Genomic DNA, 14,437 nt, shown 5'->3' with positions numbered 1-14,437 from the left:
GGAGCCTGAACGCGGCCGGCGCCAGCGCCACCGTCCGGTCCGCGCATCCTCCCGCCGGCACAGCCGCGCGGCCACCGAGCGTCCCCTGAAAGGCGCTCCGAGCATCCGGGATGGGGCTTCTTCGGGCGCTGGGCGCGCTCCGAACCCGTCGCGCGTGAGAGCCGAAGAGTGCCGGGAGCCGCCCCGCTGCCCGGAGCCCCCATCGCCTAGCACCGGGAGATGCTGGCAATGCAGCCACCCGGTCCCCGAGGAGCCACCGTCCCCGGGACCCCCGGGCGCGGTGCTCGCCCAGGCCAGCAACCCCCGGAGGAGACGGTGTCCCCTACGCCGGACCCGCACGGCGGGGACAGCGCCACACGAGCCCTCTAGGCGATCGTAGGGCCACGCAGCAGCTCCGCCGCAGGTGCCACCTCAGAAACCATGACCCCCGGCGCGGGCCCATGGAGCTATGGCCTATAGGGTCCTGGGCCGCGCGGGGCCACCTCAGCCGCGGAGGGCGCGCAGGCTGCTCTTCGCCTTCACGCTGTCCTTGTCCTGCACTTACCTGTGTTACAGCTTCCTGTGCTGCTGCGACGGCCTGGGCCAGAGCCGCCTGCTCGGCGCGCCGCGCTGCCTCCGCAGCCCCAGCGCAAGCGGCCAGAAACTTCTGGCGAAGTCCCGCCCGTGTGATCCCCCGGGGCCGACGCCCAGTGAGCCCAGCGCTCCCAGCGCGCCGGCGGCAGCCGCTCCGGCACCGCGCCTCTCCGGGTCCAATCACTCCGGCTCCCCGAAGCTGGGCACTAAACGGCTGCCCCAAGCCCTCATTGTGGGCGTCAAGAAAGGGGGAACCCGGGCGGTGCTGGAGTTTATCCGCGTGCACCCGGACGTGCGGGCCTTGGGCACCGAGCCCCACTTCTTCGACAGGAACTACGGCCGAGGGCTAGACTGGTACAGGTAAGGGGGAATACCACCACAGCTCCACTCTGAATGTTAGGTCCGCTCTGAAGGTCCTCTTTTAAGCCGGCAAGGGGGTGTGGGTGATTCCTGTAGGAAGAAGAAGCACCCAGAACTTCCCAGAGACTAGCTCTACACGAGGTTCTTTGAAGTGCAAAAGGGAGGGGCATTCCTCCTGTCCCTGGGGTCCCTGGAAGAAAGGGGGCGTTTCCAGTCCAACATAGGGGCTGACTGGAAGGCTGGCTTCCCTGTCCAGTTTTTTAGGGCGGGATGGGGCTGCTTGCTCAAGCCATTTGGTTGTCTGACCACACACAGCCTTACTGGGGCCCTAAGCTGGTCTTCCCTGATCGGTGGCACCTGACGCTGAGAAAAGGGAGCCAGGCCAAAGTCTAACTGAAGTGGTTAGGTTCCCATACTTCAGGCAAAATGAGAGTGTGCCCCCAGTTCTTGCAATGAGAAAGGGAACAAGCTCTGCCCCTTCAGAATGCCAATCTCAGCTGCAAATATTTGCTACCATTCTGAATTCACTCCCTTAGCCGCTCCAGTCCTGGGTTAGTGAGCTTGGAGGAAAGGAAGCGACCTCGGATTTTAGTTGTGGCTCTGACACATAGATTAAGCAAGTTCCTCAAACTCTGGCAGCCTCTCTTTCCCCATCCATCACAAGGGGCAGGAAAATAGTTCTTGCCCTGTTCCCCTGCCAAGGCTTTTTCAAAGTGTTTGAAAGACGTAAAAATGACAGTTAGCGTTGGGGGGGGGGTATTGCTTTTAAAATAGCAACCAACAGGAGGAATTTGGAAGACAGGTGGGCACTTAAAACGAGGGCTAGACAGGATCCCAGGAATAGTCAGACATGCCTAGAATGCTCACTCTTCCCTTGGACTTCTGCTGGCTCCAGTTCGCCCCAGTGGGTGGTGTCTGGACATACAATGAAGCTTCACTGAGGTGGTGGTCTTCACTCTCCAGTCCTCCAGTGTCCATTGGCCTTGCACACCCTGTGTGATGCGGAAGTGCAGGATAGGTCCACAGAAGGACTGAGTCAGGGCACCTTTGCGGCTGGAATATAATGTATGGACCTCCGAGAAGTCACAGTCTACCTGGAGACATTCTCGACAGCTCTACATAGTAGTGGAATTGTGGAGAGATGCCATGGTAGCTGACACAGTTGCTGAGGCTATTTCCTTTATTTTCACACAAAAGGAGACCCTTTAGTCAGTCAGTAGACTCATAAGCATACTGGACAAAGGATGATTTCACTAGAAAGATGACCCTAATGAAATCATAACAAAGGGTTCTGGATTTTCAAAGAAGGGGGACCCGTAGGAATGACTTGTCACCTTTTCCAGCTAGCCCTAGTCAGCAGTAGCTATGGCTGTTAGGAGCAAGGGATGGGACATGTGCTGTCCCCAAGGGGCAGACACACTGTCTGTAGTGGAGCCAGTCAAGGGACAGTTGGCACACAGTCAGGTGTGGCTTCACACCAGTGCTGATGGCCCATCATGTTTTCTGAACTGTGACCCACAGGTGTTTCATCTAGTTATGTGCAAACACTGTCTGAGCCAGACCCCAGGGAACAGGCTACAGAAGCACTGAACACCAGTGCCCTGCCTGAGGTCAGCACACTCACTGCATGCCAGGGGTTTCCTCGATGGCAAATATGAAGATCGTTAGGAAACCTTTTCCCACTGTGAAGTGCTTTTTAAGTGCAAAATAGCCAAATTCTGAGCTTTTAGGTAATGCACTCTCCCATAAACACCTCTGTGTTGAGCCCAGACTTTCCTTCTCTGCTCCTCCCTCACCCACCCAACAGCATACCTCAGGCTTCCATTCTGGAGCCTGTGTCATTCAGGGATGACTGCCTTTTATTTTTAACCTTGGCATGTGTGATTCTAAGCCAGCTTAGCTGTGAACCTTGGAGATGGAGCCATGCCTTTTTTTTTTCTTTTTTTTTTCTCCTAGCACATTTGGATTCTGCTAAAATTCTCAGCTGAATCTTGGTAGGTTTTATTTAACATGAAGCACACTGACAGCTTCACTTCTTCCTCTCTCCCCTCCCCCACTCCCCTTCCCTTCTTGATATTTCTAAAGGAAAGATTAGCCTAGAGGTCTGGTCATAACTATGATACCCATCAGTTTCCCAGGAAGGCTGGGAAGTCCACAGCACTCAGGAAAGGCTTGTGCATTCTGTGCTTTTTTTTCGGGGGGGGGGGGGTAACAAACAACACCCCCCAGAGTCAAGGATTTCATGTGGGAATTGCTGTTTCCACAAAATGCGATATAGTCCCCCTACTTAGGCACTCTTTCTGTTTTTTTTTCCTCTTATCATCACTTGAGTTCTATGCAGCAATTGCAGAAACTATGGGGATCCCTGGGATTCCTTAGTGTGTGTTCAAGGAGCCTCTCACCCACTGTTGTGGCCTGGGTTTCCTCGGGTGGAGCTACATGCATGCAATGGAGTCCTTGGTACCCTGCCCATTTTGAAGCCCTGGAACATTTAGGCCACAAGCTGTAAATGCAGACAGACAATGGGAAAATAAGAATCACCACCATCAAGCCACAGGTGAGACTTCTCCTCCCTGAAGGCAGAGGTGATAGAGCCAGAGAGACACCATCAGCAAAGGGGACCAGCTAACAGAGCCCTCACCCTCTTTATTCCTGGGTACTAATCCCTTCTTAGGAACCACTGAGTCAGGCCACCCTCAGAGAGCCCAGCCCTCTGCAGGGGTATTCCTCTAAGACCCTTCTGTGTTCTCATCTCTGGCTCTTGCCTTACCTGGTCAAATTTCCTCCCAGACGTAGTAGCATATGGACCTGTGGGGGTGCAGGGTGGAAACCACTAGCTGCTCAGAAGAAAAGAAAAAGTTATACTAGGTTGATCATGGTCCCAGGACAGAACCCACTGTGTTAAAGGCCAGAGATGACCTCTTTAGATGCTGTACGATTTGGAAAAGGGTGATCGATCAGAGTCTCCACTGCCTTCTCATGGAATGGAGCCCATGATAATTATCTCAGATTTGAAGAATAAACCTTGAAACATTGCATATCAAAGTTCCATGGGAAAATCTTTGGTATATAAAGATAAGCAAGCCAGTGGTGTTATTACTGTTGCCACAATTACTGCTGTTTTGCTACCAATACTCCTGTGATTGCCATTAACAATACCAATACTGAAGTTATTGCCGAAACTGTTAGTGCTGTACCTGCTGCCATCACCAAATGGGACTGAGGAATGCATTGCTAAAGAACTAGTTTCAAGCTTCCCTTTCTCCTTTTGTGTGTGGTGTGTGTCTGTGCCGATGAGTGCAGGCACACATGTGAGTGTGTGCATGGAAGCTGAGTCATTTTCCTTCTTGGTTTTTGAAGCAGGGTCTCTCACTGAACCTGGGACTCACTGATTCCACTAGGGAGAATGACCAGCAAACTTCAGGGAAATGCCTCCTCAGCAAAGAGATTGTAGGCACCCGCTAATGGGTTTTGGGTTTTATGGGAGTTCTGGGGACCTGAACTGAGGACCCCCATGCTTCTGTGCACTGCAAGCATTTTACCAACTGAGCCACTTCCTCAGCCCATACTTCCTTTTTTCTTACTTCCTTCCCCCCCACATCCTTCCCCCTTCCTTGCTTTTCCCTCTCTCCCCATCATCTTCTCTTCCTAACCTTGCATTGATAAAATTTCACCTCATATTTCTGCATATCTATTTACCACCTTTAAAGATGAGAATGATGCCTGACCTAGTCTTTTACATGATATAAAAACCATGGATGATACCTTATGTGGAAACGTTCAACTGACCTAAGATTTCACGTAAGATAATACTGTTTTACCAAAGTTTGCCTCCGATAAAGCCTATTTGGTAGGATCATCATTTATAAAGAAATATAAATGGTGTTGTGTCCAGGAGTTTAGGGTTCAAAAGGAAGGTGAGTTTTGTTTCAAGCGTCTCAATTTTGCTAGCACTGTGTGTTGGTAGGGTGTACACGTGGAGAGGAAGGGAGTCTTTTCTAAGTGTATTGAAATGCCAGCAGGAGCAAGTTAATACATGATAATTGAGTCTGCACTCGTGTCCAAATGTTGATAGATGAACTTGTTATAAATGTTAGACTCTATCTCACATCTCTGCTTCCTTTCTTGCTACGCATCGGGGTGTTTTGGGGACTGTGTAAGGCAAGAAGACACAGGTTTTGTCACAGAGGTGATGGTCCAAGTAAGACAGGATGGGAGGCACAGAATGAAATCTACCACATTATCAAGCTCATCCGAATCAGTGACTCATATGTAACAGCAAAGCCAAACTCTGGCTTAGCAAGCATTAGGAGGAAGCCCATAGGCAGGAGACAGGGGCCTTCTGCATGAAGAAGAGAACACAGAAGGCTTTGCAATCTTATAACAGACTGATCAACACACGAAACAGACCAGCCTATGTTCACTGTGAGTACAAGGGATTTGTGTCCTCCCCTGCCCCCACATGTATGTGGTCTCGTGTACACGTGTCTTTTTTTTATGAGGAGTTTTCCTACCTGGGTCCAGGGGAGTGTGACATGTTCTGATTAAATGAAACCATTGAGTCTGGAAATCCCCCATCTGTCAGCCTTGCAGCAGGCTGGAAATATATTAGTCAGTTCCAGCATGTGTACAGTTCTTCTCAGGCACCAAAGGACATTCAAAATGTGGAGCTGTCATTTCTCCAGGAGAGTTTGGGTGGGGAGAGTTGGTCTTACTTTTCTCTGGAGCTTCAAGGGACTGGATGAGCTGGGAACAAAGAATGGAATGTCCCCAAACCCTTTGCTTGAGCTTGTGAAGTGAAGGAGACTCTGGCAGGCCCTGAGATTCTCACCGAATACTGTTAAGACTGTTCATGATGTTAAAATAGAGAAAAGTATCATTTAATAGAGAAAGTAAGAAGCATGTTTTTTGTTTTGTTTGTTTTAACTTTCCTGAGATTAGAATGTCTCACAACAAATGACAAATGTCCTCTGCTTCCACCCTGGTCGCAGAGCTGCTCCTCACCAAGCTGTCTTCTGCCTTGAAAGTGTGTCTTCCCCAGTCATCCTGAAATCCATCAGTCTTCCAAAGGACCACTGACTACATGGAAAATCCCCAACATGGCATCTCTATAGCCAGCGGCAGGGGGTCTCCGTTGGGAGCTGCATCCATTTTGAAATTTTGAGTGTTACCCATGCCATCTTCCTGAAAGCATCTATTTCACAACTAGAGAAGGTGTGGGGCAGATGCCCACCAGAAATGCGCTGCTGTGATGTTCTCCATGGGCAACCATAAAGAGGCACTTACTTACATAGACCAGGAGGCATGTCCCAAGAGCCCCTATCCATTCTGGTGCAGAGTCAATGCCAAATAGGTGCTGTTTCCTGAGTGCTTGTTAATGTTCTCTGCATCCAGTGTTCAGCAGTGTTGAATAGCATTCTTTCCTTGGTTAGCCCTCCATGAATCATTTCTGAATGATTGAGTGACAGAGTGGGTGTGGAGGGGCGGAAGCACACAGCTCCCTATTGATCCGGATCTGCTGGAGGACTTGGAGGGGAGGCCAGCTCTCTGTGTGATGGCTCACAGCCAGTGGGCAGGGAAGGTGGAGGTAGATAAGCAGATACTCAGGCTGTGAGTCAGGCCAGAGGGGTCTAAAAGGTCATGCAGTCAAGCTAAGTCTGTGGCACCCTCCATTCCCCCCAGCGCTAACTCTGAGGTGGGTTAATCCATTTATTTGTCAAACGCCCACCATTGGCCAGGCTCAGTGCCAGGCTGCTGTGGGCTGGCTCTGCTGCCACTCTTCTCTCCTAATGGGCTGCACTGATGGGCTGAAGTGCTTTGTAGTCCATGAGCAGCTTGACAAGGTGGGTAAAAAGCCACCAGTGAGTGGAAATAACTTAGCATTTCAGAGGTAATTGCTGCCTGTCAGGCTACACAGCTGGGCTGTTGGTCCAATGCGTCACTCCCCAGGGCCTTCTCTGTGGGATGATGGGACAGGATGAGGAACTGAAGGCTCTGTGTGTCTCCCAGGAGACATGGCCAGATGCTCTGGTTTGGTCATGGGGCCTTTGGCATCATGTAGGGTTCCTAGGTGCACATCAGCTGTTGTGTCTTCCAGCACTTCCAACCGGAGGAGCTGGCAGTGGGTTCTTTCTCAGTGCCTACAGCTCCCATCTTTGCTCTAGGTGGGGTCTGGAGGGGCTTCCCATTACCATCTTCCAATCTGTGGCAGAGCTCCCATTTTGGAGGGATGAATCCAGCATTTTCTAGAGCTCAGTCATTATAGTCCACCACCTCTACTATCATTTTCTTAGTATTTGTATTCCAGTGATCTCATTTAAACTTGTGATGGTGTTTAGCTGAGACTGAGTAGAGTGTGGGAGAGGGAGGCTTGGTCGATTAGTACTAAGTTACAACTAGGAACACAAGACTCTGGTAAGCTATTGCATTGTAGAGTGAATAAAGATAACAATAATGCATTCCACATCTCAAAAAAAACTAGGAGAATTTTGAATGCTCCACTATAAAGAACTGATAAATGAGGAGATAGATATATTTAAGCCGACATACATATGATACAATGTATATGAGTATTAAAATATCAGGTGATAATTAATCCCCTTATGTTAGGCTTTGGTTATTGTAACAAAATAACAGAGATAGGCAACTTTAAGAGGAAAAATGTTTATTTTGGCTCACATTTTTAGAGGTTTCAGCTTACCATTGATTGCTCCATTCCTACGGTATGTACAAAGGCAATATACCATGCTGAGTAGGTGGAGGAAGCCCTAATCTAATGCTGGGAACTCAGGAGACAGAGATAAAGGGTCTAGATTCCTATTATTCTCTCCAAGGACACATGCCAGGGATCTAACACCTTCTGAAACACTCAACCTCTTTTTAAAAAAATATTTCTTTCAGTTTTTGAGATTGTACTAGAATTCCATCATTTCCCCCTCTCTTTTCTCCACCCAAATACTCTCATATACACCCCTTGCTCTCTTCCAAATTCATGGCCCCCTTTTGATTATTTGTTGTTACATACATATATGTGTATACACATATATTCCTAAGTACATAAATATCAAAGTCTCAGTCTGTTCATTGTTAACTGTATGTACGTTTTCATGACTCATCCTTTGGTACTGGATAACCAGTTGGTGTGCTCTTCCCCTGGGAAGACTTTCTCCTGCCCTTAGCATGCTTCAGTTGCCTGTAGTTCTTTGTGTAGGGTGGAGGCGTCCTGGGCTTTCCCCCATCTGCGTCAGCATGGCTATTGTTGTCGTCCTTGTTCATGTCATGTTTAGGCAGTCATGTTGGTGAGATTTCATGCGTGTAGCCTCCTGATGTTACTAGGAGACATAATCTCACGATAAACTCCATGTTCTTACAATCTTCCTGAGCTCCTTCTGCAATGTTTCCTGAGCCTTAGGCGTAAGAGTGTTCCGTAGATGTATCCATTGCGACTGGGATCCAGAACTCTGCATTTTGATTGGCTGAGGTTTTCTGTAAGGATCTCTGGAGGTTTGTTGCAAAGGGAAGTTTCCTTGATGAGGAGTGAAAACGACATTTATCTGTGGGTGTATTATAATGTATTTATAATGTATTAGGGATTGTGCTGTGGAAGTTGTGTGTTCTCCTCTAATACCCCTGACTTCTCTAGCCCTGGGCGGTTAGCTAGGTGTCCAGTAGCAGGCATGATCTCCCTCTTGTTGAGTGGGTCGTAAGTCTAATTAGAGAGCTGCTGGTTACCACCAAGGCTACACACGTCCCACTACCGCACCCTTGGTTTGCTGGCTGTTGATGTGGTTCATTGCCATCATAGCGCCATCATAGCTGGGTAGGACTGTTGGTTGCTTCCTTCCTTTGGAACCTTGCTTAGAGCCTTCTGGTACCATTAAAGTTAGTCCTCAGTAGGAGAGTTTCAGGTCAGTTCCAGCTCAGGGGCCTCTGGGCCCTGTAGGACCCCTCCTCTTAAAGGCTCCACCACTCCCAGAAGCACCAAGTCTTAAATACATGACCCTTGAGCAACATTTTCTAGATCCTAAGCATGCTGCCATCTTTATACACATTTTAAAAATATTTTATGCATCAACTAAAAAAGTAAACTTAGTTTAAAAAATTATATAATCTTACACGTTAAGAAGTTTATGGAGGGAGTTAGTGGATAGAAGTAGGGAGTGGATATAATCATATTTATTGTATACATGAATAAAATTCTCTAGAGTAAAGGAAAATTATAATCTTTCATAAAGAACGAGGCTTCATTTTTTTTTTAGTTCCTATTTTAGAGTAAATAGCAGACTTTAATATATGTATGTAATGCAGCTCAAAAGTGATGAAGGGAAGTTCTACATGCCTCGTCTTTGGGGCACAGAGTTCCTCTTTTAAGAAGAAATGACAAGCCCCAATTTTGTGGATCCCTCTAATGATGCTATCCATTTGTAAACCTAACACATTCTATGCAAATATATTTCAAATAAATATATTTACAAAACAACTCCATTTAAATAAACCACCCTAAATGGAAAGCCAGCACCACTTTCTGAAAGTGATCTCAAAGCAGACAGCTTGAAAACAAAGCAGTGTTATTGAGTTTTTACAAAAAGCATGCTGGGGTGTTCCAAGCCTACTGCATTCTCTGTCTTTAGCGGGGCTGTCAGGAGACACTAATACATTAAGAAAATATTGATATCAAGCTGAGATTTTCCTCCGTGATGTGAGCAGTAGGGATGGAACCACAGTATAAATGATAGTAAATTTCCTTTCTGTGGTGCAGTGGTATTTTGCAGATTCTGCAGGACGCACAGAACATGACCAACATCATGAGAAACATGTCTGGATATTGTAAAAAAAAAAAAAAAATCCAACTTAAGTGAATACAGCAGTGGCTCTGGGTTTTTCAGGTTCCAATGATGTGTTAATGATTGGGAGAGAAAATCAAAATGAAAATTCAGAGCAAATGCAAGAACTAAGAGAAGTGTTCCAACATGCAGTGTTCACAAGGGCATCAAGGCTTCGGTAGAGCCAAGCCTCCCCCAAGAAAATACATGGTGGATATTTAAAGGGAAAACTACGTTAAGTTACCAGGCTTCTTTTCCCACTATTAGGGAAAAAAACACCATGCCCCCTCCCTGCCAACACACACACCAACTGTCACTTTAACCTACTTTGTGCGTAATTGCAGATGTTAAATCCAAGATGTCAGTGCAAAAATAAGAGAAAAGTTGTTTCTGTTAGAGAGTCAGAAATCTACGGGAGGGGGCTTGGGAGTGTTTCTGTGTCTATTTTGAGGTTTACATGAGACAGGGTGTTTCTTTAAAATGTACATCTGGGGCTGGGGAGGTGACTCAGTCAGTAAAGTGCATGCCATGGAAGCATAATGACCTGTATTTAAGCCACAGCTTCCAGGGGAAACAGCCAGCCATGGGGACACTCTTGCAATCACAGTTCTGGGGAGGCAGAGACAGGAGGACCCCTGTGGCTCACTAGTCAGGCAGCCTAGCTTACCCTGTGAGCCCCAGGTCCCAGAGAGGGACCCTAACTCAGAAAATACACAATACACGGTAGATGGCTCCTGAAGAAGGACAGCCAGAGTTAATCCCTGGTCTCTACACGTACATGCACACTTATGGATGCACCTCACAAAAAAACCTTCTGTGTGCAAATTTCTGTCTCTTCCATTCTGTTGTGAATGACATGAGGTGTAAGAGTTTGAGTTTGAAATGGTTCCCATGAATCATGCTTTGAACACTCAGTCTTGGCTGGTACTGTTGTTTTGGGGGACCATGGAATCTTTAGGTGAGCTTGGCTGGTGGACATGGATGATGAGCAGCTGTTGGTGATTACGTAGTCTCAGTTTGGGTCCCATACCCTGCTTCTTGGTCCAGTGCAATATGAGTAGCTGTTGGCCCAGGCTCCTGCTGCCAAGCACTCCATCATGCTACCGCTGCCATGACACACTGAGCCCTCTGGAACTGTGAGCCAAAATGAAGCCTTCCTCCCTACAGTTTATGTACATCATTCTGGTCACAGCAAAGAGGGAGGCACTAATGCATGAAGCGTGTATTCGGGGAGAGCAGGGAGTCAGTTCTGCTTTCCCAGTCTGCTTAATGTCCCTGAGCCAAGAGTGAAGAAAGTGTGTGTGGGACTTCAGCCATGTCATGTCCTTAGCAGAGACATTTACATGGTGTCTATGACAAGGCTTCCCGGTCCTGCCTTTCATGGGGCAGTAGTCATCAATATTGCTAGGGAGATGGCTTCTTGCTACTGAGTGTTTCCCTGCTCTTATTGCCCACTGCCAGACAAAGAACCCCAAATCTACTGTGAAGCTGGAGTGTACAATGAATCGACATTGAAGCTCTGCCTCCTGGTTGAGCTGGGAGCCTCAAAAAAGAATGAAAAGATAGATTGTGTGTGTGTGGGGGGGGATGATGACCAGATTCAAAGGGTGTGTGGGATGAACTTAAAAACTAGGAGACAGAGACTACAGTGGGTCACCTTATTGGCAGGCTTTTCCAATACACCAAGTAGATGCCTAAAACTATGGGTAGTGTGAACACAAATGCTGTGTACACTGTGATTTGTCCCCCCCCACATATATAATAAAATTTGATACATAAATTTGGCACAGTGAGAGATGAGTAGCAGTAACTATGAAAACAGAATATTGGTAACAATGCGCTACTGTAAGTTATGTTCTCTCTCTCCCCCTCGCTCTCTGTCACACACACACACACACACACACACACACACACACACACACACACACACACTCACTCACTCATGCTCTCTCTATCAGCATCTTATTGTACCTTCAGTTTTTCATTTACGGAAGCACTTCACAGTTTCTCCTTGGCATCACTAAATCTCCAGCACTAATACCCTTGCACTCTGGGGCTATGATGAAGTAAAATGGGGTTATTTAACACAGGTACTGAGAAACTGTATGTATTAGTGACTTTTCTTATTGCTGTGAGTTCCAGGGAGGAAGGATGTATTTTGGCTCAAAGTTTTAGAGGTTGTTTGTCCCATGTGCTTGGGCAGAACATCATGGTGATGACAGCATGGGCCAGACAAAGGGATTTCTTACCTCATAGCAAAAGGAGGAATGGAGGGAGGGAGAAGGAGACAGAAAGAGGAAGAAGTTGAGGAGGAAGAGGAGGAGGGGGAGGAGGAGAAACAGAAAATGTCCAGGAACAAGATTTTCCCTGAGGAACTGCCCCCAATGATCTACTTCTGGCAGCTAGGTTTGACTTCCTATGGCTTCCAGAACCTTCCAAATTAGTGCCACCATCTGAAAACCAAGCATCCAACATCTGAAACTGTGAGAGGCATATAATACTCAAATACTAACTTTATGATAGTCAATCTGATAACTAAGGCAGTTACTGAGTAATGGGTGGGTAGTGTACACAGTGTGGATACACTACATAAAAGGATGATTCACTTCCCATTTAGAATACATAAGAGTGGAAATGCAATTGTATAGTCGGACTTTTCTTTGAGGTCCCAGCTCACAAATAATGACAAGGAGACTTATTATTAATAATGAAAGCTTGGCCTTACCTGAGGATTTTTCCGAACTGGTTCTTAGAACTTAAATTAACCTGTTTTTATTAATCTATGTTCTGCCATGTGGCTTGGATACCTCTCCTCTGTACCGTATGTCCAACTTCTTCAGTGTCTCGCTGGCATCTCTCTTGAGCCTAGATTCACCACTAGTTCCTCTCTCTGCCTGGAAGTCCTGCCTAGTCTCTCCTGCCTAGCTGTTGGCCATTCAGCTCTTTATTAAACCAATCACAGTGACACATTTTCACATGGTGTAAACAAATATTCCACAACACCATCGTGTTATTCATTGTAATGAACAATTAACACTTACAAATTCTTTCATTCTGGGATTTCTTATTTAATAAGTTTAAATCACACTGCAGAAGAAACTATAGAAAGCCAAACCATAGACATGGGGCATGGGTAGTTGTAAAGAACAATCAAAAGCTCAGACCCTGAAATCAGGAGGACTGTGTTGGTATTTCTGCTCCATCACTTGCTGGGTCTGTGTCCACAAATCAGTTGCTTCTCTTTGGCATGGTGTTCTATGTGCACACTGGGGCTCAGTCATACCGAGTGTCTGATATGGAAGCAGCGAGAGTTCACTGGGCAATAAAAGTGCTCTAAGCATTTCTTGTACAAAAAAAAAAATGCCCCAAAGTATTAACTGTGATTATTGGTCATTGATATCATCATTGAGATTTTATTTATTTCAATACTAATTGATAATAATCAGCGCTGGTTAACGCATGAAAAGGTCATGGTCTCTCGACAGAACCCAGTGGTACTTTTAGAATTTTATTAGAGGGGAAAGGGAAGGGAGCCAGGCCTGGGGGAAGGAAGCAGAGCAGAGAGCAGGGAGCAGGGAGAGAACAGAGAGAGAGAGAGGTGGGGGTCTGCGTCTGGCTTTTTTAAGGTGGATATGTAAGTGAGACACAAGACCCCGAACTGCACATGTACAGGATTTTAACAATAACAGGACACAAAAATGAACAGAACTCAGGTTCTGCCTCTGGGCTTCTCACATGTTGCGAGGGTTTTGAGATGCCCATGACAGTTTCATACACAAGTCAGAGTACTGCAACAGAGGCCCTAGGAGAGCAAGAGTGAAACAGAAAGATGGGATCTAGTCAGACGAAGGCTTCCTGGAAGAGAGGGTGTGTGAACTGAACCCCAAAGAGCAGACAGCCAGAGATGATGTTCTACCAGCTGCTGGAGAGGTGTCCCTGTGGGGATGTTGTGCACAATTTCTCTTCTGGAGACAGTGCCATCCACTTGGTGATCACTTGGTATGTGTCAAACCCATACTGACCTCAGAAGGGGGTGTCTGATTTTAAGGAGCTGAGTAGGAAATGTAAGTCAGGAAGACCTAAGCAACAGAAACTCCCAGCACCTGTGTGGTCCCGGGGCGAAAAAGCCCCCATGTGGGGCAGGGCAGTGAGAAGCTTTCCAGCCCAGGCCTCAGCTTGAAGGAGTCTGCAGTCGCTTTCACCTCTGCTGGGGTTCTTCCTTCCCCAGTCGTCTCTGGATTTGGTTCTTTTTGTAACACAGGCCTCAGATGCTATGCACGTCACCTCCTCAAAAACAAAAGGAAACAACACCTAGCCCTCCCTTGCGGCCTGCTGGAAGCAGCTCCCCTTCCTCATCCTCCTGTAACTTCCTTCACTGCTTTATCTTGTCTACTGCATGCTTCTTGATACAATTCCAGTGTGTCTTGATCATTCTCTCTTGGCTTTGAAAGCTCCCTAGGTGCAGAACCTTGCCTGCTTCATTTATGCTGCCATCCCAGAGTTCAGAGTGGAGCCTGACACACTGTGTGTCCTCAGGAAATATTAGTTGAGTGAATATGCTCAGATGTGAGGCATGGCTGAGATAATGAGTCTGTTCTGGGGCCACCAGTAATTTATATCCCTTTATTTGGATTACCTTATGGTCTCTGACAGAGTGAGAAAAGACAGAATCTGTATGTTTG

The 14,437-nt window shown here is 47.1% G+C and overlaps 1 protein-coding gene across 1 annotated transcript in view; it reads left to right on the top strand.

Annotated features, from left to right (window-relative positions):
- Hs3st2 (heparan sulfate-glucosamine 3-sulfotransferase 2) overlaps positions 1-14,437 on the top strand; it is a 108,434-nt gene continuing 93,997 nt past the window's right edge. The window contains exon 1 of the mRNA XM_052762878.1: positions 1-933. Within this exon, the coding sequence (XP_052618838.1) occupies positions 449-933 (485 nt within the window). The 5' untranslated portion in view covers positions 1-448. The remainder of the gene's footprint in view (positions 934-14,437) is intronic.

This window comes from Peromyscus californicus, unplaced genomic scaffold (assembly GCF_007827085.1).
Source record: "Peromyscus californicus insignis strain IS unplaced genomic scaffold, ASM782708v3 Scaffold_4__1_contigs__length_199733344, whole genome shotgun sequence".
In the NCBI taxonomy this organism is placed as follows: domain Eukaryota; kingdom Metazoa; phylum Chordata; class Mammalia; order Rodentia; family Cricetidae; genus Peromyscus; species Peromyscus californicus.
This window is presented reverse-complemented; position numbering and strand designations above follow the sequence as displayed.